The 27,627-nt window shown below is 34.8% G+C and overlaps 1 protein-coding gene across 1 annotated transcript in view; it reads left to right on the forward strand.

Annotated features, from left to right (window-relative positions):
- LOC116428575 (potassium voltage-gated channel protein Shaw) overlaps positions 1-27,627 on the forward strand; it is a 94,084-nt gene that overhangs the window by 64,272 nt on the left and 2,185 nt on the right. The window contains exon 5 of the mRNA XM_076374428.1: positions 1-27,627. This exon is cut by the window's right edge and continues 2,185 nt beyond it. Within this exon, the coding sequence (XP_076230543.1) occupies positions 1-65 (65 nt within the window). The 3' untranslated portion in view covers positions 66-27,627.

Genomic DNA, 27,627 nt, shown 5'->3' on the forward strand with positions numbered 1-27,627 from the left:
AGGAGGACCGGAGGAACTCTAACCTGCGGACTAACGGGACCAAGACAGCCGGAGGTTTGGGTTAAGCTGGAACCAAGACTACTCTCCACTGCCGAGGTGCATTCGACCGGGGCGTCGCGTCGGTACGACCAAGTCGAAATGGGATACGGTGAGAGAATCGGGGACCGGAGGGGAAAAATTGCCGGAGGAGCAAGCTGAAGACGGGTATCAAGATTGCACGGTCTATAAGGGAATATTAGATCGCTGCGGATGAAATGTCGGATTTTTACCGCGACGAGTCGCGTCGCTTTTTACGGTGACGACGTCACGGGAATTATTAGAACTGTTTTTTCTTTCTTCCGTTCTTTCCTTCCTTTTCAAACGGACGGGTACTCGCAGCATGAACAAATTTCTGTCATGAGACCCGCTCGCGTAAATGGAGTACCCTCAAAAGTTTCTCCACCCAGCAGAAAAGGAGACGTCCGAAAATCTAACGGAGTTATTTCTGTTTGAAACTTAAGCAGCTTTTATCTTTAGTCTTTGAAAGTCGACAGAGGTTGTGTGTTTTTTTGTAATTGTTGATTGACAACTGAATTTTCTCTGGAAATAGTGGAAGTGTTCATAAGTTTTTGAAGAAAATGAAAGGCTGATTGATTCAGCTTTAATTTCTAGAACGGCGCAGTTCTCGAACGAACTGTGACGTTTTTATTTGTCGAATTTTGTTTATACGTATCTTTAAGTAAAATGGAATTGGAGTTTTGTTTGACGAGTGGATTTTCGATAGCTGTTCTAACAATTTAGTCCAGTTGTTCTTTGAATAGGTGAAAACAATAAAATAAACGATGTACATATTACTCAATTTGGGTAACACAAGAATTTTTGATATACATTGTATTCGTTAAAGCAAATGGACTTTATCAGCTTTAACAGTACATTTCACATCATAAAAAGATAAAATTTCCCGTGCTCCAAGCTGCCTGGTACTAAAAAGCTCTACATTTCGGTTTTCTCGTGTCTAAAGATAAGAGACGCGAGAAAGTTCAAGATAACGGGACTCGGATATTTTCGTAGAAGATTGCAAACTTATCACGAAGAAAATATAAGAAAAGGAGTTCGCGTGTCCTCCGACGAGGAAAAACTACGGTAACCAAGCGTATACCATGTATAATTCATATCATAAATATAATAGACGCGAGACAAGGAAGTCCATGCACCGTAAAATAACCGTAATCTCCTTAACACTAGAACTACCGAACGTTTAATATAATTGTAAAAATGTCCTTATAAAAATTGTGGCAATAGATTTTTTTCGCTTTCTTGGTGTATTCATTGTAGTACTAAAATGAAAGTATATCTTTTCCAAATCATTTCGAATGTTCAACACTAGGTTTACAAAACCCATCAATTCGACGCACACTGAATTTTATAAACATTATTTGTCAAACGTTTACGTCGATTTTTCTTGATGCAATTACACGAATACATATCTCGATCATCTATTTTTAAACTAATTTCCGAGATCTAAACAAACATGAATTGTTCCAGGAACTATAGAATAAACTGTACACCAAATATCCGTAAGCCTAGTGTTAACCCTTTCAAGATACCAATAATTACGAAACAAGAAAACTGAAAACTGAGTGCAGTAGTTCTAGTGTTGAGTCGCTGGAAACATCCCGGCAGCCTGGCTAGCAGGGAAAATGGCGTAGAAAATGAGAAGCAATTAGCGGTACCGATTAACCGAAGCTCTTAATTAAATCAGTTCCGTTCGGGCCCGCCAGCCGTTCGAAAGGAAGGAAAAAAGTTTCACGTACCTATAATTCCCGGAGAACCGGGGATTCGATCAGATCGACGAAGAAGCATGACGAAGCGTGCGCAAAATGTCCGACATTTCGCGTGCATCGGTCGAACGACGTTTCAATTGATTCCCCGCGTTTCAGCGTTCAGGTGTATCAGCGTTTCGGTTCATTTTTATCGTTTTCTTCCGTTCATCTCCTAAGGCCGCGTGTTCCCGTGACTGGTCTAATACCCTCGATTCCTTCGACGGTTGTTCCCAAACTCGCCTTTCTCCCGATAAACACGATCCGTTCACCCGCTATGTTCGCCGGAAACACCAGAAAGCATGCCTGACTCAGTTTCTACTTATATACAATACGTTCGACGCCATAGATTCGTGCCACGCGGGAAAAACATAACCGTCCTCGCGCTCGGCACACTTCCCGTCCTCGAGCAACGTAACGGTGCGTGTTAGATGGGACTCGCGCTCGATATCAAGTATTTTGGCAGATCAGAAATAGTTCGCCGCCTGTGATTGATGCCGTACATTCGTAGGGGGTTTTGTTGTTTACGTATGTTACGGTGAATGACCGAAGCGAAACGGATATCGGCGGTCACTGGTGAATCGTGATACATGCAAGAAGATACATACTTGTTATAAGGACTTACTGGGAACCAAGGTGAATGTCCGAAGAATTAATAATATTTTTATTAACACTTTACTTACCTTGCTGGGATGAAAACACGTTGCTAATACCGGTAACGTGTTACTTTGATTCATTGTAGAAGGGAATAATTTCAAAATATTTGCCATGATTACTAATGCGATTGCCAATATGTGAACAAGAACATAATTTGTACGATGTTAGTTCACGCTATAAGCACTAATTTCGAAACATTCCGGTCGATACGTGTTGGCATTGAAAATCCGATTTTTCGGATCCCAGTCGGTAATGTGTCAAAATTCAAAACTTACAAAGATCGAATTTTCATATATTGTATATTCTGTTATTATACTATATATTATAACATTTGAATTTTTGTATTCATCATTAGGCATTGGTGAATTTCAGATTTTATAGGGTTTGTATTAATCAGGAATTAAATAAAACTGGTTGTTATGAGATACATTTAAAGTTATTAAATATCATATAATTATATTTAACGAAATATATTATTCGTCACGTATATGGTTTATCATTAATCATATATGAAGGCGGTCGTGGTTTGAATTAAATTACAACTGAATGTTGTATTGTAAATATTTGATTGTAATAAAATAGTATTTATTTTTCGGACATTGTCAACGTTTCGATTTTGGGTATTTGGTAATTTCAAACTTTCGCCATAACATATATAGTAAATTAATTATGTTACTGTATACGTATATTACAATGCGTTTCGTATTTTTATTATTACTGTGGATCTTTATTCATTTATAACGTGTGTAAATTTGTAAAATGTATGAAAACGTTTATATCGACAAAGATTATTAACCCTTTTACGTTATTTTTTGTAATAAATCTTTCAATCTGCGGTATCAATTTTTCCGTTGTTTTGATTTCTACGAAATGATCTACAAGAATAGAAATTTGCATAAAGGTCCGCGTCCTTGGTAGAACAAACACATAGTACTTTCTACCCTATAATTTCAATGTCAGGAACTGGTAGCGTGATCGCAGATTTATATTCTTGCCATTAAGCTACCATATTCCTCATTAGGGAATCACGCAAATTTAATGCGATTTCTTTTTTTCGTTCTGATATTTCTCATGTTTTCCTTAAATTTACATAGTACCTACAGAATACAAAAGTTGAACAACGATTTGAGAATACTTTTTATCATGTCATTTAGTAATTTTCCATAATTATTAATAAAATAATAATAAAATAATTTTCATAATTATTAATCATTTTTCATAAGATTCTTCTTAAATATTATTAATTTTTCTAATGGATTTTTTAAAACATTATTTTCCCTGTTTAATACGAATACAAATAATAACGATCACCTTCACAATTTTGATCAAACACTTTCTGCATGTGATAATACTGTTTCCTAGCATGATGCTATAGTTTGACCCATTTTGTAATCATTGTTTTCTAAATCGTTGTGCTGGAAATCACAGATCAAGTCTGCACAAAAATACCGTGTTTTTCAACGAAAATACATTTCCTTATTTCATTTGTTTGAATTATAACCAGCAGACGATTCTGACCGAACTTTCCAATAATGTTTTCGCAATCACTAATCTTACAATTAGTTAAACATATTCCTCCTTTTTCTGAAGTCACGACTTACAGTTAGTTACGGTTACATAATTTTAAAATTTTCATATTCTTATATTCTTCTGCTACTTTAAAATTTTAAATTCATTTCAATGAAAAAATACAAGAATAAAATTACTTGAATATCCAATCTATTTGATATCGCGTGAACATATAGACGAATGTACCAATGCTAGCTACAATTCAGTTCTCTCGCCTTCTATTTCTGTTTCTATAGATCGTATATGTACATAGTTGACAGTAGAGATTTAGTGTAGTCGCAGATTAACAAGACGAAAAGCAGAGACAGATTTCGAATGCTTCACGAAGCTGCATTTCAAAATGGACAAATATTTGCTATAGTATGTCACTCGATTTATCGATGAAAATGGTTACCATCCTAGCGAAACGTTAAAATAATTTTTTCAAAAGGATACAGATCAGACACAAAAGTCTTTAATCTTCTAATTGTCAGAGTTTTCTTTTTAATTTTGCACAAAGAAATGTTTGAAATTGTTATTTGTAATTAAAAGAGATTAGAAAGACAATAAAAAGAAGTATCTTGAAATTTAATTTAATTTAGTTCTTAATCTGTTTGAGTGCCAGGCTGATTGCGCTTCTCCGGTTCATTGCATAAAAGTACCAGCAAATTGGTTCGTTAAGTCAAATTGAATTTATTAATTTTCTTTCAGTTGTTTGTTTTTATTCTGTTCATCAGCTGTTTGGAAATTTAAAAAATGAAAAGATTGTTCTATTTATCATTTTTTCACATAGAATTAGAGAATCGTATTTAAAGAATATTTGTAGAAAGTGCCAACATCAAATTTTTCAAAAGAAAGAAGAAAGTTAATTAATATTACAAATACATATATTGTTATATCACAATAATATCATCTTTCAATATTATAAGTATTGTTAATAACTATTTAGAAAAGAGAAATTGCACTCAAATCGTATACTACAGGATAAGAATAGAAAAAGAATTTTTTTTAGTTTTAGCACTTACAGTGTTTTCTGTAAGAAAACTTCCCTTCAATTTAGTTTCCAAGCTAAAACAAAAAAGGCACTCTCCTCCCAGCATTCCTCGGCCGAATTTTCGATAGTAACTGTGGCACTCAAATGGTTAATCTTTAATTTGCCAACGATGAACGAATAAACTAGAATTTTATCTAAATCGATGCGAATAATCATTTCTCCGTTTGGCTCAATAAACGCACCATTATAATCATACTACATACAACTGGCAACGCGACTATACGCTTGTTTTATAGCTCGACTGACCTTTGTCTTCGCAGGGTCTGTTTAGCCTAAACGATCAAATAATGCTCATCCGTCTCCCATTTCGATTTTATGGTCATCTAGTGTATACGGTAATCGAGCTATTTTCACGGCGGATGTGAGCAACTGTTCGTGTAATTTGAACCAGGCACAGCCGAGTACTAAATGGTAATTCCCATTTTAAATTTTACTCGCACAAGAACGGCGTCTAATCTGCGTCTTGTTTGAAAAATCGGGTAAATATTCTTCAAGTATTTCGACATTTACGATGAATAAGTTATCGAGCTTGTTTAAAATTCAATTTTATTTAGTTTGTTCATATGTACATCCCACTTCGCCACTGTCAACGAGACGCAAACAGGAAAGTTTAATTGTCAACTAATTCTATAAAATAGTAGAAGCAACAGATCAATTAAGAACATAACGAAACCCACGATTACAATGGGAGAATACGACAATTTACAATTTCAAACACATTTGTCGTGCACTTTAAGTCTCTCCATATATCATTGCTAAAAAAGAACAATGGAAGTAGTATAAAACAGAACTCAAGACTTTTTCCGTTCTATTCAATTTAACATTTCATATAACACCATTATTGCAATTCTCAATTTTAGATATGTAAATTTGATACGGCCAGTACGACACTCGTCCTAAACGGAGGACTACCATTCAAAACAATTTACATGACTTCGCTATTTATTCACTGTCAACTATACTGATATAAGGGTAAATTTGCGCAATCCGTTCAAACACGTATCGTTTCAGTTAAAAGATTCTTGTGGGTAATAAGATGAATCTGTTTATACATAGTATTCCGTATCCATTCAGATATGTGCTTCTAAATGCATTCATCAGGCCCCCATACACGTTGAAACTTGCGACGATGAGTTTGAGTTTTTTTCACTTTTTATTTGAGTACAACATGCATCATAAAACCTCAAAAGATTCAAACCTATCACTTATAACGATGGATTTGAACCTTTTTCACTCTTCATTTGAGTATAACATGCATCTTGTACCCATCACTTGTGGTGATGGGTTTGAGTCTTTTTCACTTTTCATTGGAATACAACATAAAACCTTGAAAGATGCAAACTCATCACTCGCCTGCATTGCCGCAAGTTTCAACGTATATGGGGGCCTTTCTGCTTCCAACATCCAACGGATAGCAGACGAGGTTGGCGGAACGTGGCTGAACAGCATCTGTCGAGTATCGGGACATACTTGAAAGGGTCGACAGTCGTAAATCATTGCGAGCAGCCTTTCCGAATCCTCGGATTACGTTTAACACGTTGACGGCGTGCACCACCACACTTGAATATTGCATTAAAACATCAAGCTTGATTTGCTGCACCAAAAACCATTAAATACGTAGCTCGTTAAATAGGTTTGGTAAACAGAAAAAATTTAAGCCATGAATTCCAAAACAGTGCAAGTTAACCAACCAACATATCAAGAACATCGATCTTTCCTTTCATTCTCGTTTATTCATGCATTATTTCGTTGATTCCTGTTGCAGTCATTGTATACGCATACATCTTCATTACGTGCACACTTTGAATATTACTAAATAGCTCTGAGCAAGCTAGAAACGGTTACGCCAATATTGGATACCGTTAAAAACTGGACTTGTGCTGTTTCAGAATCCACGACTTCAATTGCCATGCAGTTGAAAATCAACTCACTCATTGACAACTTCGATAATTCCAAAAATGTTAACCACTTCGGTACAGCTCTCGCTGTCCGCATAACCTTATCGATTGAAATCAACGATCGGCTGTGCGCATTCATCCGATAGCTGTCGGCCACAGTCGACGATAGTACCGAAGTGGTTAAGAACTTCGCCGAATAGGCAAAAACGTAAACCAGAAACCGGCGTCAACGTGTCAAGGTTCACATTCGAACCTCCCTACAACCTAGAAAGGCAACAGTGCATTGTCTGAACCAAACCGTTCGTCCTCACCCTACAAACAGAATTTTTCTCAGAATCGAAACGTCACGTGTCAGAACGTACGGTACAAACGCAGCCTAACGCGGTGACAACGGGAACACCGAGAACAGTCGCGAAGCATGGTAGAAGGTTAGCGAACTCTAACTTCGTTATAGCGCGGTAGAACTTCGCCGAGCACCGAAGCCTACGTCGGCTAGCTCTGTTGTGCACGGAGGACGGGATATTTGCCGGGTAAGAGAGAAAAGATAGAGGGTTGAGGTAAACCACCGTGTTAAGGGAGTCGCCACCTGCGACAGACGAGAGCTCGAAGAAGCGTCGCGTCGGTGCACGTGGGCGTGAGCGTGGAGGATCGTTTAAAGAGGCGCGGAATATTCATCGGCAGCCGGCTCATAGAAGGCCACGCGCCCGGCGAAAGCTTCGTCTTTGCGGGGGCCGAATAATTCACGAGCCGCGGAGAGTGTGTGGGTAGAGCTTCGCTGCCAAAAATTTCTACGAAAAAAAAAAAGTATCCAGCGAGCGTTGCAGGGGCCGCATAACAAGACTAAGCAGGTCTTGAGAGCTTAAACTATTTGCATTCGGAACGTTCAGCGAGAACCTCTTTTGTTAGGACTCGACGACGTCGTGAGATCCCTCTGCTGCTTGGCGCGCGAAGCTTTCGCGAGATGCCTTTAATTTCCGCGGGACCGCCGCCATTGATCGAAGCTTTCGATGAATTCGCTTTTGCGACCGGAACCGACCATCGACGGTGACACCACTCGATTCGGCAGTGCGGTCCCGAAGCTCGCAACCGATTTTTCGCGGTTGGAACGAGGTCCCGGGCACGAAAACATTGGGGACGTTCAAACCTTTCGCTGCATACAGGACGTGGGCAATTAGTGCGGATTCGTTTCAGTTGTGTCGGACCGTCTCGACGGGACGCGTTCTACTAATTACAACTGCGATCATTGATTATTGTTATGATCATTGCGAATGTTTATCCATTAATTTACTCAGATAATCGTTGCCTTTCGAAATGATTATTATCGGAATAAATTATTGCCTTGAGGATCATTGTTAACGGTTAGCGAGATTGTTTGATATTTACATATATGTATATGTATATATATGTATATTATATATTATATATTACATATTATGTATTACATATATATGTATATACATATATAATTGAGAGGCGCGGTTATTCGCGAGTCATTGTAAAGATTGATTTACGAAGCATTTTATTCCGCGTGCGGACGAAACGCGTCCGCCGATCATTGTATTTATACCGGGCTACAGACGAATCTCTCAATTATTGCTAGAAGCTTAAGTAAACGTTAAATAATGTATTCTGCGATCAATGTATTTAAGCGAATAAGACTGCGTAGCGAGAAGCACAACTCTTTTTCGGACCGCCGGACAGGGATACCTACCTACTGTGTTTGGGGGTGGAGAACCAATTTAAACATTTTAGTGACGTTCATTTTAACGATAGCTCACGCCATTGTAGCAACCTCGGAGCAATACAGTGTAGAATTTTTCTTACGATTTATACGTATTAAAGAGAGAGGACCGTGGAGGGAGGTGTTTTATTCGTCACGAATTTAGAAATGGTACTCTCGTAAACATTTACGAAATGTTTGTATCACTACTACGTGTACGATGTGTTTCGCTGGTATATTAAAGTAATTTCTACGTGATATCGAATTAAAACGATGCAACGAAAGGTTGAATCTTACCCAGACTTTGCGAAGACTTTGTAACGTGTCGGCTCGGGAATGAAAGGTATTGGCCTGAAAATGAAAGAGGAAATGGGGGTGGGTTGAGGAAGGAGGAGAAGTGTAACCGTCGCTGATGGAACATCGTGAATGTCCGAAGCCGGGGGAAAAGAATGTCGCGAGGAGGATCTCGTTTTCGATGTAAGAACGTAATAAAAGTCGAGCGACGCGTGGGTAAGGGATCTTCGGTGTACAGGCACGCATGCACACGTATAAACTTCAAAGTTTCACACGCACATACGTCCACGTACGTGTAAATATTCGGATCGATGGCGATCCAAGTAGTACGAACGATACAGGCACCTTCTCGTTTCATCTACTTCCGGATGCTTTCCGTTTAAACGATCCTGCGATCCTTCGAACGCGACGATTTCGTTCGCTAAATTCGATTAATTAGTTCATTCTAAAATTTTACGTCAGAATGTTATTCGCGGTTTCGATGTTTTCTTCGAATAATTAAAATGCTATCTTCATAATGGAAATATCCCGAACGGTTTTAGTTCGCTTTACATAATTTAAAAGATCTTGCAGTATAACTGATTTTGCTTATTCTGCGATTATTCTGTGTCGATTCGATTTAGATAGGAAAACAAATGTCAGGGTGATACAGACACCGGGACGTGTCGTTTCAATCTTGAATGAATTGAACAATTTTAGCGAAACTAGGTGCAATTTCTTAATTTACATTTTATAAGAACTAACGTTATTAAGTTTCACGAAGTTGGCATTCGATGCAAGAAGTTTCTCGGATAGAGAATTTTTGCATTTGAATTAAGTAGGAGTTATTGTAAGCTAATATTGTACGTTCTTTGAGAAATTCGTGGCGCAAATTCGTCGATTCAATTAATACGTTTCTACCGACGAACGACCGTGAAGATGATTCGCAACTGATTTTAGATAGAAAACGAAATAAATATTTTTTTCTAATTCTTTTGCATTCCTTGAAATTCCTATTTTAACTTACATTTATTTCAAAAGCGATATTTGAGTAGAGAAATGAGAAATAAGTCGATGAGTTTGTTAAATATGTCACATTCATCGCTCTGGATCGATTAAATCGAAAACAACCTTCATCACTTAACCCTTAAGAATTCTCAGAAGTTACGAATTGTCATATTGATAAAGTACCATTGTCTTTGATGATGAAAGTCCTTCTGGAATCAGTGATATCGCTTCCCAAATATCCTTTATCAAATTCTGCGTCTAAAAGGCCGATTCGAACATGTAATCAACAAAAATTCGCACATCAGTATTGCTCAAACGAAGTAAATAATAAACTTTCAATCGTTATAGATTCTTTCGTTGGAAATATAATGTTTATATGTTTCATAAACATTGAATCACTTCGTGTTAATGTTCAAACGTTGCCAAGTAAAGGAACGGTAAACCGAATATTAAAATAAAAATAATGTTAATGTAGTTGAGACGTTCACTGATAGCGAGACTTGCATTTCAAACATTCATTCACGTTTCGAGTTCGTTTGTCAAAACTGTTTCGATGACACACGCAAACCATGGTAAAATCGATTTAATTCCGTCCATCGAATGACTGCATATTTACGTATTTCAGAAATACTTCTGGTCAGTTGACTTTGCAATTTTACATGTGAACAAATCTGAACTTGACAGCACTGTATAGAGAGCAGGGTTTCGATTTACCAAAGAAAGGACACGATTTGCCTGTAAATAATGTTGTTATTAATTATAAATGGATCATTGAAACACCATCATTTCGAAAGAAATTCCATCGTGTCGATCGATAACGCTGACTTTTCGCGATAACTCTACCACACTCGATCAATGTGTAAATTAAAAAGAAAAGTGCGCGTGTTTCATGACGATACGTGCACCACTTTCATTTACCTCATCTGTTATCGAGACAGAGTGCGGCGAAGAAATTGAAATCAGAATATTCTACAATTAACCTCTTGAGCTACGATCTCTCTCACAAGTGTATTTCATAAACTTGCTGTGTTATTAATTATTTATTAAAAAAAGAAAAGAATTTGATACTTTTCTGCCTACGTTCGCTTAAAAAATAACGATTGCTAACAGAAAAGTAATATAATTTATAATTTCAATTTATATCAGAAGAAAGTAGATAACATTTAGATTCGTTCGATTCAGTTTAAAATATACGTCACTGATCTAACACGATATAATAGAACAAGGGGTTGATCAAATTTATAATTTTCACCGAGAAATATTTAAGAAAAAGAAATGATACTAGACGTTTAAAGAAAAAGAGACTCGGGGTATCGATATTCTAAGCTTCCCTGGTAATAAGCATCTACACTTGTATATCGGTACTCACGTCGGTGTAGGGTAAAACCGAGGTATTTGTAAACTCATCAGAAAAGTATATTTACACTATAATATCGCAGTCATGAAAATGTCTTTCTAACCATTACACGCGACAATAATTTACTCTTAAAGCAAAGTTACTAATCAACGGTTTTATAAATGAAAAGGGATGCGGGAGAGAGAGAAAGGGGTAGGCCGACGGGAAGAGCTGAGCCATCCATGGGGTAGCATAGAACGATATCACTGGTGACGCAGAAGGAAAGATTTCCCCGGGAAGCAAAAAGACATCATGTTAGATCGTTCGAGATCAGTTCAAAGGACAACAAAGCTATCCTACTGTCGAAACTCGACGATAATTTCGATAGAATTCACTTATTCGTAATCGCACTACCATCTAATCTTCCACACATTCTCAACACACACACACACACAAACACAAACACGCATACACGGTAATAGCCACACACGTTTTACCAGTTAACGACTACTTTGCTGACACGTAAACGTCTACCCTATTCCGCTAATGAGATTGCAATTTCCTTTTAACACAGTCGCGACCACTGACGTGAATTCACGTCTTTCAAATTCTATTCCTGGCCGCCGCTGACGCGAATTCGCGTCTTTTCAAACAGTTCCTTTAAAAATATTTGATTATACTGCTCTTTTCCATTAGCGACTTCTTTAACGGAAAATCCTTTGTTTCGGACAACAGATCGTGGCAAGACTAATATTTCAAAAGAAATTTTTGAACTTTTGTTCCTGTTTTGACATTAGAAATTTGAGGCAATTAGCTTAGCACTTCCTTCGTTTTCACTGGTAATGAGTATTAGAAATATTTGCTGGTCGGGAATGTGTTGATAACCGTATCGGCATTTTGTACACAGTAGGATCCTCTATGAAAGATTGTTGAAAAATAATGAAAATATAAAAGTAAGGTTCTTCGTAAAGGAATAATACCAGCAGAGAAAGAAGTTGAACCAGCATCGAAAAAAGGAATTTAATCTAAAAAAGAACAAGTTAGATGATCAATTTTTCTTAGTGGAAACAGAAACAAAAGGGAAGACAAAAATTGGAAAACTGATTAATAGGACTTGACATAAAGTTATATGAACGAGAAAGAATGCAGAATTTTTAATCAGATTTTAAAACCGGTCGTTCGATCGGTTCGCGGTGCGGTTAATCGTATCATTTTTTAATAATACAATTTCTAAAAATTATCTGACACGTTTAATACCATACTATTTCACGGAGCAAAACATGCAAAGTGAATAAAATTTAATGTCAAATTATTCAACTAAATCACGTTGTCATTATTACACGTTTATTTATAATATAGAAATCTTCCAAAATCATCATCGTTTAATGAAATGATTTATAGTAATTTGATCCCTATGGTATTCAACGTGTTAAATGGATGCTTGGTCAGTGTATGCTTTACTGAACATGTAATTCAATAATTTAATAACGCTTTCTTACTTTAGGAAATATTCTTTACTGCTTTAATTATAGTATGTTATTAGTATAATGTTTTAGTATTTTTGTAATATTTTAAACAGGGATGTACAATGTACTACTTAGAAGGAATATTAAGAAGAAAGTGCGATTATGCATGAAAGAAATAAGTTGAAAACATCCAGTAAAGTTTTTTCATTTGGAATTTCGTTTTCGAAAATATCGAGCATGAATATTCATCGAGCGTACACAGCGCACTTGATTAATGCCTGATTACATGCAGTTGCTAAAATCCACGGAATTTAAATTGCTCTCCATGTGAAAATGAGTAAAAAAGAAGTGGAGCGAAATTGCTTTATTTTAGACTTTGCTTTCGAGGAAATGTAATTTGAATGTGTTGTGTCAGCAATTAGCCAAATGTAGCTGTGCTGGACAGATTTTTGATCTGGCTTTCCTCGGAAAGTAGATTTCGCCCGAGAAACATGTTATTCTACCATTTTTCGCTTATTCTTCCGCGTAGAATATGTTTTCTGACGATTACATTACCCGCTTTTAGTTCAATCAGCCGAGTTTACTTGTACTCTACAAAAAAGTCTTGGCGTTCTCGAAAACAAAGACTCAATTAAAAGATTGTCTTCTATATTTCCAATTTCTCATTTCTTCGTGTAAAATTTAAAGAATCTACAAACTTCTTTCCCTTTATTGCTTCTCTGAACGTATAATTTTCTTTAAATAATTATTTCCATTCGTATGACTCTTACAATTGTATTCCAAATAGTCTGGTTTTCCTTTAATCGCGTTACTTGTATAATTGATAAAAAATGTAGAGCATCCATTGACCAAAGTTCCACCATAGAAAATCGTATTCAAATCTTTCTTCAACATTTCGTTATCTTCCCAGGAAATCTAACAAGAGTTGTTAAAGGAACCGCTTAGAAACTTCTCAGAACTCGTATACTGAGTGTCCCACAACGAACAATACAAAAGTAGATCACCCTCTACATAAAACTACATTGAAACTACAGAATCAAATTTTCGAGAAAATCAAGTTTGAACATGGTTGAAGCACCTTTTCGTCGCACTGAAGTTCTACACGAGGTCGTAGCATCTGTACTTTGTAGAGATCTATTACACGTGCAAATCAATAATCCGCTGTTTTATATAAAATTCTTCTCATTTCCATATTATCGTTCCACATTGTTTCCCAACGTCCTATCATTTATAACGAACATAACCTCATTACGCCACTTTACATTTAAATCACAATTTTCAATTAAATTATTTTTATTTCATTTAATTAAAGGAAAACAGCGGCTTATTGATTAGTACTCTCATCATATTGTATTCTTGTAAGTAACCAAACCCGTCTCGCACACGAATGCTTCGCAAGCAGGCCAAGATGGCCGACAGCTTCTACCGGTGGCCAAATGTGCGCGTCACCCCATACCTTCAAAATTCATTTTCTCGAAATCACGAGTCTCCCGTGAAACGATTATACTTCGTACGTTGGATTCATGTTTGCACACAGTTTGTCCTTCGACTGTACCGTTCGGTACAGCAAATCCTGTTCGAACAAACACGAAACATACACACACAAATACGAAGACACCGTCACACACGCATTCAGACCAGGGATTGAAAACAGTTATGATGTCCGTTGCTGAAAGAATTATAGTGAATCGAAATAGAATCATAATTGTTATTAAGCAGGCCAAATCCAGGTGAGATGGACGGATTTCATTTGAATTGTCAGGTATTTACATTTTCAATTGTTTTTAGTGGTATATCTGAATCTTGCACAGAAGCCTATTTAACGCTAGAACTACCGAGTATTCAATACGATTGATATGTAATCCTTGTAAAGAGTGTAACAATTTTGTTTCGGTTCCTTCAGATATTCGTTATGGTATTCAAATGAAATTATTTATTTTCAAAATCATTGAACACTTTTAAAATATCAATACTTACAATATAAGGAAAGTGAAACCCATCATTTGGATGGTTATGTAATTCTAGTGTTAACTAATCTTCTTATATATAACCATCAAAATGACGGGCTTCACTTTTCTTATATTGTAACTATTGATATTTTAAAAGTATTAAATGATTTTGAAAATAAATAGCTTTATAATCTTAATCTTAACTAATCTTCTTATATGTATTCCTGACTTACCTTGTATTCGTTCTGAGCTACATCGGTTTCTATATCGGTTCTATAACTGTTATTTTTCAGTTCTGAAAAGAATGCAGAACCAAAATATAACTGTCACAGTTCGGAAACGAAAATAGCTAAATAACAGATGTAGCTCAGGACAGATGCATCTAATAACAGTTATGACATTATTTCGATTCTTCATAACTCTCAGTACAAACCGATGCGTAACAGTGTCGAACAGTTATTTTCGGAACCTGTTCAATCCCTGATTCAAGCACACGTGCGCAGGTGCAGAAAAATCGTGGAACGGAAAAGCGCGTGCACGAGACAAGAAAACACGAGAAAACACGAGAAAACGCACACGTATGCATGTATATATGTATGTATGTATATCGCACAATGCGCACCCTGAATACCGACGGGACCAATCGACAGCCCCTCGCGTGATCTTCGAATCGCGTTCGAGGCAACTACGCTGTCCCTCTCTGATGGAGGCTGGATGAAAGTGGACGAAAGCACCGTTTCTACTTGCAGTTGTGTGCGCATTTACAGCTTAACACTTTGCTGTCGGAAGACTGCAAACACAGCCTGAAATAAAATGAATATTGTAATTTGGATGATCTCGATTATTGAGAATAAAGAGGACACTATTGGGAATAACCTCAGTTCAGTCTGGGTATAAGCGGCAAGATAAGTAATACCTACCTGGAGTTGATCACTAGAGGTTCATAAAAGTGGAAGAGAACGTGTGCAATGTATTAAGGCAGTTGAGTCCTGCTGATGGGTGCGGATCTATTGAGTTTAGGAGCGACTATAAGAAATCCTTTCAGACCAAAAGAGTCGAGTTTTCTTGAAATCCCAACTTTAGAGGAGTTGCTAGCTTCAGGTACCATTTTTGGTGAATTAAGCAGTGGCATATATCTGGAGATTTTTCGTGAGAATTTTGGTACTCTAATGAACGACCATAGACCTGATACGGTACTCCGGCTAAATATCAGCTGCTGAAAGCCAGAGATTGCACTACATTGCACTGATATGATTTTGATCGTTTAATACACCGAAATACTCAACGAACTCAAAAATAAAATAATTGAATACCTTCGAATATTGAAATATTCAAATAAAACTAAAATATTCAAGTACTCAAAAGGAACAAGGTTTTTCCATGTTCCTTTTGGATTTGTATTGTAAACGTCGTCAGTTACTGTTTAACACGTTGCATCAATGAAGAACAAACTGAAAAGCGATGGTTTAAAACTCCCAGCTTACGTAAGACCAGGAATGTGTTAATTATGTTTATTTGATGGAAAACAGTTGAAGGACAAGAGTTAATAAAAGAAGAAGAAAGGGATATGAGGGAGGAAGCATGAGGATGGCACAAGAGAAATTATGATAATGCAAGCGACAAAATGGCGGATGTTGCGACAAACGATGTTTCTGAGAGACACTGTGGCTGCAGCACACGAGCATTGGTTTTGACACCTATGATTAATTATAAGAAGTGCTTCTAGCATCAGAAGACAATAGGGATCCCTACGAAAAAGATGAATGATACAAAACTGCAACTGTATCGCATAACATTCAGAACGCAGAAAAAGAAACGTATTTATTTTCATAAATATACTTTATTTCTTGTTAGATATCAACAATATCTATAATGTAATAATAGTTCTTTTTAAAAAAGTGGACCATCTCTCCCCGACTTGCCCTAACAGTTTGCAAACATATGATATTTGTATCGAAGAAAAAGATTCTTGTATTAACCATGTACAAAGAACGCCAAAATTGTTGCATCAGTCCAATATTATAAACGCGATGAGAAGTGTCTATTAAAACACTAATACACAAATTTACGCATGCTAGTTCCATAGTTTCTTCTGTCCGCTATTGTCACACGCCGCAACGTTTGCCGTTCATTAACGTTGCGCAAACGTAACTCGCGGGACCACAACGTGAATCGAGCAGCTAATAGGCCGTAATGTTCTTGCCTTGATTAACGGAGAGGGAAATGTATCGAGATCTCTGTAAAATTCAAAATAGCTCGAAGAAGCGCAAAAAAAAGAAGAAGGGGAGAAGAGAGAAAAAGAAAAGCAAAACGTCTTGCGGAGTGAATTCGAGAGTCTCGGGGAATAGCCGAGGCCGTTGCGGCACGGAACGACGCGAGGACGTGTGAAAAATTGAGGGAAGTTTAGGAACCCGGGAAAAGTCCTCGTTGAATTTTCATTCGCGATGAAGAGGGGTTCCTCTGCGCCGGATCGCGGAAGGGCGAAGCACATTGTGTGATTTCAGTAAAAAAAAAGAAGAGTCCTACGGGGTCGAATAAACCGTGAACTGAATTTAAACCGGGTCGAACAGAAAATATCAAACGGAAGGTGCGAGGCAGAGTCACTCTTTCTTTTTTAATATATCCATTGTCGTTTGGAGCAGCGATTCGATCGAATACGTGTGACTTACAAGGAGAGATATGGAACCCGGAAATTCAAAAAATTATGAATCTTTGTGCGTAAGTAGAGCAAGTCAAGCATAATACAGTGCAATTCCTTTTCGTATCAAATTTTACATCGAAGGGATGAAACCACCTCTTGGTGCTTTCAAATTTGTTCTTTCACGTCTATAAAATTGCAAAATTAAATTTTTCAAATTTCGCAATTTTATAAATGAAAAAGAACAATGTATATTTGGTTGAAACTTTTTTCCTCTCTCTTATCGTTCTCAAGATAATCCACGTGAAAAAAAAATTTGCATTTTCTTCAAGGGATGGTTGCGCCCCTTCAAAGTGAAGTTCGGCACGGAACAGAATTGCGATGTATTATGCTTGACTTGCTCGACTTACACGCAAAATTTCATAATTTTTTGAATTTCTGGGTTCGATACCTATCCTTGTTAAACACTTACTCAATGATTGCTAATGAGAGAGCATTTATCGTAACGGAAACTGAAAACAAATCAACGACACGAACGGGTTATGATAAGCTCAGCGAATGAATTAACCAATTAGCTGTTTTTGATATACTCGTCATGAAGAAATGGCAAGGTTTTGATTATGACGAGTATACTCGTCCAATAATAGGTAACTTACCTTTTGCGACAGATTTTAGGTGCACACTTTTCAAAGAGTTCGCAGCAGCTAACTGGTTAAATGTGTTATCGTCATTATAAGAATTTGACTTTTATAACGATGGATTTATAGGTGACAAATTATAAAAGGGTTATGGGATGTGAAACGATCGTTGAACTATATAGGGCAGATGATAATTTATAGAAGTTAATGATCAAATTAACGTCGAATGAATTGGAATGAAGGTGACACGATTTTATTCGATTTCTAGAACTAGTTGAGAATTAATGATCATACAGGAGCGCGAGAAATATGCTCTAATTCGAGTGAAGTCGTTGAATTGAACGCATATGGCTGTTGTGACATTGTGCAGGTAATGTTGAGATATAATCAGTTCATTTCTAGAGAATTATGAAGTATGGATTAAAAAGGAGGAAATTTTTTAGGTGAACTACAATTACTAGAAAGAACGATAGGGGATTAGCCTTAGAAGAAATTGGTTTCTTTTTATATAATTAGAATTGATTACGGCCACTGGACAATTTAAAAAAACGTATTTCGAATTGGATGATTTACGTCCACTTAAAATATGTTTCGAGTGAATGAATATATAACGATACAGATAAGATGATAAATAAAGGATTTTTAAGAGATTCGAAAGTATGTTAGAAAACACCACTCTTAAGAATCAATAGATTATTGATTTTCTCAAGAAATTATAGTTATTAAATAAATGAGAAAAATAAATAAGAACAAATACTAATGGTGTATCTGACGTATTACTTTAACTTTTGTGTACAATTTATATTTTGTTGCTTCTTTTTATGAAATACTTATTAATTAATCTATGCAACTTTCTTAACTGTGATATTAAGTATTTATTAAACTAATTATAATTTTATCTATTTAAGCAAACTTTATGGTTTTACAGATTTTTATAAAATTGGTATTAATTTCATATAAAACATGGTACATTCTTAGATAAAAATATAGAGTTAATATTGCACCAATAAAAGACAAATTAAAAACACCAATAGAAACCTGTACAAGACAATGAATGATTTTAAGTCTCATGAAGAATTTTTAGAATTTCCATTATATCAGACGACATTATACTATTTGTAAAAACAGAATTATAGTTCACAAATTCAGTTTAGTATAAAAAGTCTTGACGACAGTTAACATAATTTTCAATTATTATTTCTTTATTGTGCAAAAGGTTATTCAAAGTAAAATAAAGATAAAATCAATAAAAATGAAAACTTACTTCAAATAATGATGCAAAATAACAAAAGAAAGAAGAATAGATCCAAATATTCAAGTTTAAACATTTTCAGTATCAAATCTGCTAATAATCTGTTAATAACTACGAATTTATAAGTTTTAAATCGGTATTAGAACTTTATACTAAAACAGATAATGTTAAATGATTTTGACAACGTTCATTTCTAATATAATAATTTGTGGTTATAAATCCTTATAATTAGAAATCAATTACTTTTTACAATCGATGTAGAAAAATTGGCAGGTCCCAATACTCCATCAGATTGGACGTTATCTTTTGCAGAATTAAAATAACATACAGTAGTAAATTTTTCAGTCGTTTAATCGTCCAATACCTGTATCTTGGAAATCAATAGCGTATTTTTAAACTCTCGAAAGTTTACTGACGTAGGAATGGTGAATATTAAATAATGACTGGCCGAGAGAAACCTCGGAAATAATATTATACCTTTCGTGAAATCAATTTCGCATTCTGGGAATAAAAATTAATATTCGTTCGTCAAACCTCGTACATCAATATTAAACCATAAATGCAAAGGAACGTAATAAAAAATTTATTTTTACTTTACAGTTATCCTCTGAACTATCTATATTGAAAACATGTTTCAAGTGGCAGTAATTTCAAATATAAAATGTTTGCAACTCAATATTTCATAATGTGACAAAAACAGAATTTTAATATTTATGTATCTTCGTGTAAACATTTTTCCTAACTTAGTTTGATGAAACATTAAAACTTACAGTTAATTACAAAATTTAAAAAATATAATGCATCAATAGAAATACAAAGATTGGTTCTAAATCTAAGAAATCAGCAAAGTATTACAATAAATCGTATGTAAATGGTGTTAAGATCTGGGCTATCGTGTTAACTCAAACCAAATTGTGCGAAAAAAAATTAATTTTTTTCTGATTCGTGTTAAATCAGAAAAATCTTGTAAAAAAAAAAAAAATAATTCGTGTTAAACCAAAACCGTCTACAAAAAGTTCACAAAAAAACCGAAACGATTGTATTATAATTACACTTACACATATACTCGAATTATTTATAATTCGACTATTTGATCCGCTGGCTGTGAAAATGTTTTTAAGGCGTAAATCTAAAATGTATTCAGAATAAATTACATGGATCGTTCGTCCGCAATGTTTGAGATTTGTTGCTTTTAAATGGTACGACAGTGTCAGAAATCTAATTTCAAACTTTAGAACCGGGGTATTCTATTTGAGCTTTGAAGTTCTGTAGCAAGTGTCCAATCTATTATTCGTCTATAAGTCTATATCAAGAGAAATCCTGGTGGGTTTGGTACAGTACATAGCGCAATGTTTGATCGATAATTGGCAGCAAGGGAATACAATTCAGAGTCTAATAATGCTTTCATTCAATTACCTTTGTCGTTTGTTCACATATAATAAAATGGAATTCTGGTATTGTACAACCTCATATTAAATTCTTATACCTGCTAAATACGGATATAATAGAATTCATTTCTGAAACGTAATATGTTCATTACCAAATAGATAAAAATGATCTATTAACAACAACTATCAATAGTTTCGAAAAATTACTATATTCCAAAGAAATGTTGATTCATTCCGTAAATTTATTTTCTTAGTCCATTTTCGAGGATAGGTGTTCAAACGTGCACGACAATTCATCAATCATGCTAACAATCGCCACCCTTCAAGAAGTCAGTTCGAAGCTAGAGATCATGTTAAATGGTGATCGTCAACATCATCAATCTTGCAATGGTGTCACCAACAGTTTAAACAACTTGGACTATGACAAAGGAGTACACTGTCCTAATACAATTGATATAATTCCTTAGTTGATCAATGGGAGCATTCTCTACAAAATGGTTATTAGTAATTCAACATTTACTAAGAATAATAAAAAAACATAATCTATCTCTTATACATTCCATCTTACAAACGATAACATTAATTCTGCTATTCCCTTCGGGTATTTTCATTATTTTTAGCGCCATTACGTTCGTTCGCCATTTTCTTATTTAGTTGCGTGCTCATCTTTTGAAGCATGCTTTTTAAATTGAGAGAAATAAGAAATATCGTTAGTAGTACACTTACGTGTCTCTGTTTTCTCAGTAATATTTTGAATGCATAAATTAACCAAAGACCACTGAGAAGTTAAAATATTTATTTCTTTAATAATTAATTAGTTATAGACTTAATAATAAATCTCTTTAACTACTTTAATTAGTACCAATATTAAGTAATCTCAAAAAATAATAATCTTAATCATATTCTACATTTCATAACAAGAAATCGATAAAAGCTACAATTAATATTAATTTTAACATTACAATACTACAATATTATAATTATATTATGTTACCATATATCAGATAACTCCGGTTACAAAAACGAAATCACAAAGCAAAACTATTAACAGTTCAACTATCGTAACCAATTCTACAATTCTACTATAAACAAAATATTGGGTTGATGCGAAAATTTCGACGTTCTTCTATAAGAAGTAAAAAGAACAGTTCTCAATTGTAGCTGGCTAAAGCGAAACTAAGGAACAACGACGAAAGAAGTGTCCTTTGTACACATTATATTACATAATAATTCGGAAACGGATCTTATTTGTTCCGAAGAGCAAACTTTCTTTGTTAATCACGTGCATCCAAAGAATGTCAAAATTTTTGCATCAACCCAATACATTTACCTTCTTAAATACACATGTAGAAACACTTTCGTTGAACCCTACTCTCGCCACTGCTACTATTTTCGCGTGCAACGCAATTATTAGAAATATGACTCTCCACTCCAAATAGTTGCAAACTGCATAGAGAATGATCCAGGGCGAGTCCTTGAACGATTATTATTCACCGTCTATCCTGCGATCGAGAACCAATCGCAGGCGAATCTCGATATTCGCTCCATTCACGTCGAAACAAAAGGAGGACATAAAACTACGTACCGACTACCGACGCGAATGTCAATCTTTACCTGTCTTCGATTTTATTCTCTGTTTGTCTCTGGGGTGACCCTCGCTCCTCATGGTACTGCAAGATGCAACCATACCGTATGCACGCGAAAGCACCGCGGCTCTGCCGATACATTGTTCCGCCGGTGATGAATAAATCTGCTCGAGGATCGACAAACAAGTTCGGCAACGTGAAAGGAATACATTCCCGTAGCAACGGAGTCGAGTATAATTGACAGACTCGTAATTGACAGGGTTGTGGAAACGACTAGGAGGAACGAATGATGAGATGGAAATACCTTGATAGCGAGGGAAAGAAAGGGAGGGATGGTACTTTACCCCGAACTGCTGATAGAGACATAAAAAACTGAACCTTTATCACTCGACGTAGACTGATTGCCACTTGCTATAAATAAATTTTCTTCGTTTCAAAGAGGAAATTTTATTTTGAATGTTAGATAAGCATAACATAATATCGAAACACAGATAATTAATTCATACATATTTTTATTAACTCATAGGTACTTTTTATAATTTCATACATATTTTACTGTTGCAATTGTGTTTGACGTATCCGTGTTTGGCAGTGAGACTGCCGGTTGGAGTGATAAGGGTTAAAAGCTGATATTTCAGTTTCCTTTCTTCCTCTATTTTTTTCTATAGGAACTTTGAACTCTTGGCGAATGTCGTGCGTTTGATTTTTTCCATCTTCTTGAGTACTCAGGGATTTAGTTTTTGCAATGGTTCAGTTGATGTTAAACAGCAGAAATTTGATGGAATATTCTCGACAAAGAAAACAAGATTTTGATTAATTTGTATTTGTTTGATAATATACAACAATCCTAATGGAAGTTATAGGTTGAAATTATGAGTTGCCCACTTATGAGGTTCTATTTCAATATGTTTTAATCTAACTGTGAAACATTTGATCTTCGTGGTTGAATTTAAATTAAATGTATAATGGACCTGAATTATTCAGGAGAAGGAGCTGAGTGTTCAGTGTTTTTACAGATAAGAATTTTATTAAACACTTGAAATATTTTCTAAATTATGGTTCTGGAAGACTGTAATAAAAGAAAGTATGTACTGATTCGTATTTTTAAATATAGAATTATTTGATTACTACCACTCTCCTGTACAGAAGTATTTCTTACGTATCATAATCTTCTCCAACGATTTCACGGAACAAAGTATTCGTTGAAAGTTATCGTAATTTTATTCTAAAATGTTCGTCTGTCTCAACGTAGTTACAGTAACAAAATTGAATTTCTTCGTTAAATAAGACAGGAATTTCAATATTAATATTCCACTCCTTTATTCTTCAATTTGATTGTATTATATAATAACTGCTACTATTTAACTTTTCAATTTATTATTTTAAGACAAAATACTCGAAACATCCAGAGAAAAAAGAATAATAAAAAGAATAAGATAATTCTCAGTAAAACAAAAAATTGTACATCACAAAATATGTAAAACATTAAGAAATCACAAAATTGTTTAAATACATAACACAAAAATATTTGTTGAAATTAGTATCTGTGCCAACAAAATTTACTAACACACTTTCGAAATCAACTTCCATAATTCCTTTCATTTGTAGTAAACAAAAATAATCCATCAACAAAGTTCTTCGTTTTTTTATATTTTAACGAGATAATATGCAATATTAAAGGCGAATTTAAAGACCCTGGTACTCTGACGTTCATCCTCATTTCAATGACAAGCTCGAAAGCACAATGACGGAAGTCGCGTCAACGACATCGTAATTACCAGAAAAATTTGTACTGCCGGTTCCTCCGTCGAAAGGGAAACGATTCAGTAGATTTATGTTTTAAAGGATTTGCTCCCGAATAAATTTATTCATCGTTAATGAAACCGTCCAGTGAAAGGAAACCCAAGTCGACTTTCCTCTTTCTGGCGCACGCTTGTATCCGGTAATTATTCACAGGGTAAAAGCGCGCAATCTCCCGTGTTCAAACGAAAAACAAGATAACGTATTATTGAAGGCAGCGAAAAAATACTGTGGAAAAAACCCGAGTACGTGCGTAAAACGGCGAAGAAAAAATAGACGTAGTAAAATACACGCTGAAAATACATAAACTTACAATGAAAAATAATCGAGAATATACAGGAAAAGTTACTTTCTCATAACGTATCTGAGTGTTATTGTTCTCGCTGTATCTTCTCCTTCATTCTTTTAAAATTAAGATTTTCTTATTTATAAATTCATCTTAGTGTTGCTAAAAGAAATTTCTTCCAGTGAGCAGTTTGATATTTTAATAAAATAAGAAAAGGAAAAAATGGTTGCTCGAATTCGAGGTATAGAAATTGGTATTAAGATAAATACTGTGTGAGTACTTTGGTTTTTAGTTAAATGAAATTAAATTGAGTTATAAATGGGTGCGAATTTAATTTCAAATGATAATTATCTATTTGTAGAGTAAACGGAACTTTTTTGATTGAATTATATTTATTTTTATGTTTAGATTATGTTATATATTCATAATGTTTACTAATATGTGAATATATGTATATGATTTCTAATTAGCAAAATTTTATGGAGATTACATTTAATTTAAGTGTCATTACATGTTTATAACCTGTGTGTTGTAGACTGTTATTACAACTACTTGCTGTCAAATTTGTTATTATATTATTTCACGCATAATACTGTGATGAAAGTATGACAAATCATTCAATAATTGTTCCATTAAATTAAGTTAATTGTTCCAGGAGTTTAATTACATTATTGATTAAATTTCGATATTATTAGAAATATGTTCTATGATATGTCGAATGTTATCTTAAATCTCATCTTCGTGCATAAAGATAATCCTGGGCACATAACTTGCCAAATAAGAACAACTACTTATTTACTAGTTCATTTTTGTATGAAAACCGTTTACTTATATGTTATTTAAATATAATAATTTTCTAGTATTAATTATGAAATGCATTACTTTGTAATTTAATGCCTAAATTGCATAAATAATGATTTTATAATGTCACACTGGTGGCAAATTTTATTTTAAAGATTATTACTTTTGATGTTCATTATTAGTAATTACGTAAGAAAATCATTTCGACTAGTGATAACATTTCATACATCCATCTTTTATAGAATGAGAACTAACAATCTTGTAAGATTTTATTTTTTTTAATAATTTTATTTTTAGATCATATAATTTTTAAATTATTTAAATTAATGTTGAATAATCTAATAATTTATATTATTATAGACTATCTATCTAGAAAATTACTCACTAATAGGTACAATTATCATACATATTTTCATATTTCGTTTCAATTTATGACAAATTTCTTTATTTTAACACGTTATTACTGTAATACATATTATTATCAATTTATATTTTCTGTATAAGTCATTCCAATTATTGAAGTGGCTTTTATATATGTTTTATTGACGAAAGCATATCCTACTCCACCACTTCCATTTATTTTATGAATTTATCTATACATATACGTATTTTTCACTTTATAGATCGAAATGAAATGATTTCCGTCTCTTTAACACGAACTCGTAATCAAATACGAATAATTGTGTCCTAAATATGATTTATTGTATGCTATTTTTTTTTCATATGATATTTAGGTGAGGTTTTCAACATTGGGTTAGATTTATAAAGAAAAAAGGAAAGAGGTCCGAAATAATACGAGAATATAGAAAATGCCTATACTTTTTGCAATAGAATAATAGAAAAGATATTTGTTGTGTACATTTTTTCTCATACAAATATAATGCACAGTTAACAAAACTATGATACTATAAATCATTATAATAAATAAAGAAATACAATGTCAGAACTTAATTATACATTATAAATGAATTCAACGAAGAATATAATAGGACATGAACATAAAAGGAAATATTAATACTCAGAATATAATTAAAAAATGTCTATTACTTAATTCATTGTTGCAGCTTAAATAAAAAAGAAAAATTACTAACGACTGAATTAACAGATTCACAGTTTAATACACGCCACCAAACTTTAAAAAAAAAGTTATGTAACCATAGATAACTATGAACAAGTACTACAAACGTAATTAACGTACAGCCATTTTAAAACTAGTAAAATGCTGTAACGTAATTCTTTAAAAAAAACAGTTTACTGTTGCTCTAAGAGAATGATTATTTTCCTTGTGTACAAGATTAGAATCTAATCATAAACAGGTGTAAAACCGAACACTTCAAAACTACGAATGATCAACTTAAAAGGCAAACGACCCTCACCGTTTACAATCCAACGACACATATCAATGAATCATCATACAAACGCTTCAAAGCAAAACAAAGAAAGGTAAACTCGTATTCTAAAACGACATTTACAACCGAGGAAGAAACTACAAATGCACTGTACTACGACAAAATCTAATCCTAAATACAAACTATACGAAACAACAACACGACCATTAGCTAACGAAGTAAAAGCGAATAAAACAAAGAAGAATAAGAAAAAAGGATATCAAGTTCGCGTCGAAAGCTCCGAGTAAAACGGAACGCCATGCCAATCGTCAAAACGACAGACGATAGCACCGCAAATCCCAGCATCTCAAAGAACGCATCCCGAAATGAAAGATGCACCGTAGCAAACGCACGTTCACCGAGTTTCCTAGATAGTACATACATATCATGACGCTTTAACGAAGAAGAGGAAAAAAGGAAGACAAAAGCCGGCAAGCATGGGAAGAAGTCCCGTCAAGCCGGTGGCGCGCGTAGAGTTCGTCCTCGGTGAAACGAGGAAAGCAAGGGAAAAAGACGGAAAAAGGAAAAGAGAGAGAAAAAGCTCATTACGAATTAGCACAGTACGGTATCAGGGGAGCGACATGTGCTGTATCCAAAGGACTCTGTACAAAAACTGTGGTACACCTGACTCGTACGCACACGCAAATACACACACGTAAACATATTCCTACATACACGGCCACCGAAAAGGACGCACGTCCGAAATCGACCACAGCCCTTTTACACACATTTTATCGGTCCTTTTTGACTTTGTAGATAGAGGTTCAGGTTTTTTCTTGAAACACGCTAGCAACGTGGGTACTGTACGCCTCTCACGTTAGCTCCTTCGACCGCCAAGCTAAAAGTACACAGGGACAAGGGGACTATTCCACTCGCAACGCTCGAGCTGCTTTGGCTTTCATCGCATGGTCTTATTAACACGCGGCAATAACAAAGGACAGAAGCGAGACCGAACGCGACGAAGTCAGACGGAATTATGGAGAATTTCGTTTTCTATCATTACGTTTCACTTTATCGCATTCTTACGTTTCACTTCTGTACACTTTTAGCTTGTGGGCCGATGGAGCTACGTGAGAAGCGTATAGAACTTCCGTGTTTGGGGGAAGGGAGTACGCTGCCGAACCCAAACGTCGCCATGTTGA

Source organism: Nomia melanderi, chromosome 1 (genome assembly GCF_051020985.1).
Source record: "Nomia melanderi isolate GNS246 chromosome 1, iyNomMela1, whole genome shotgun sequence".
In the NCBI taxonomy this organism is placed as follows: domain Eukaryota; kingdom Metazoa; phylum Arthropoda; class Insecta; order Hymenoptera; family Halictidae; genus Nomia; species Nomia melanderi.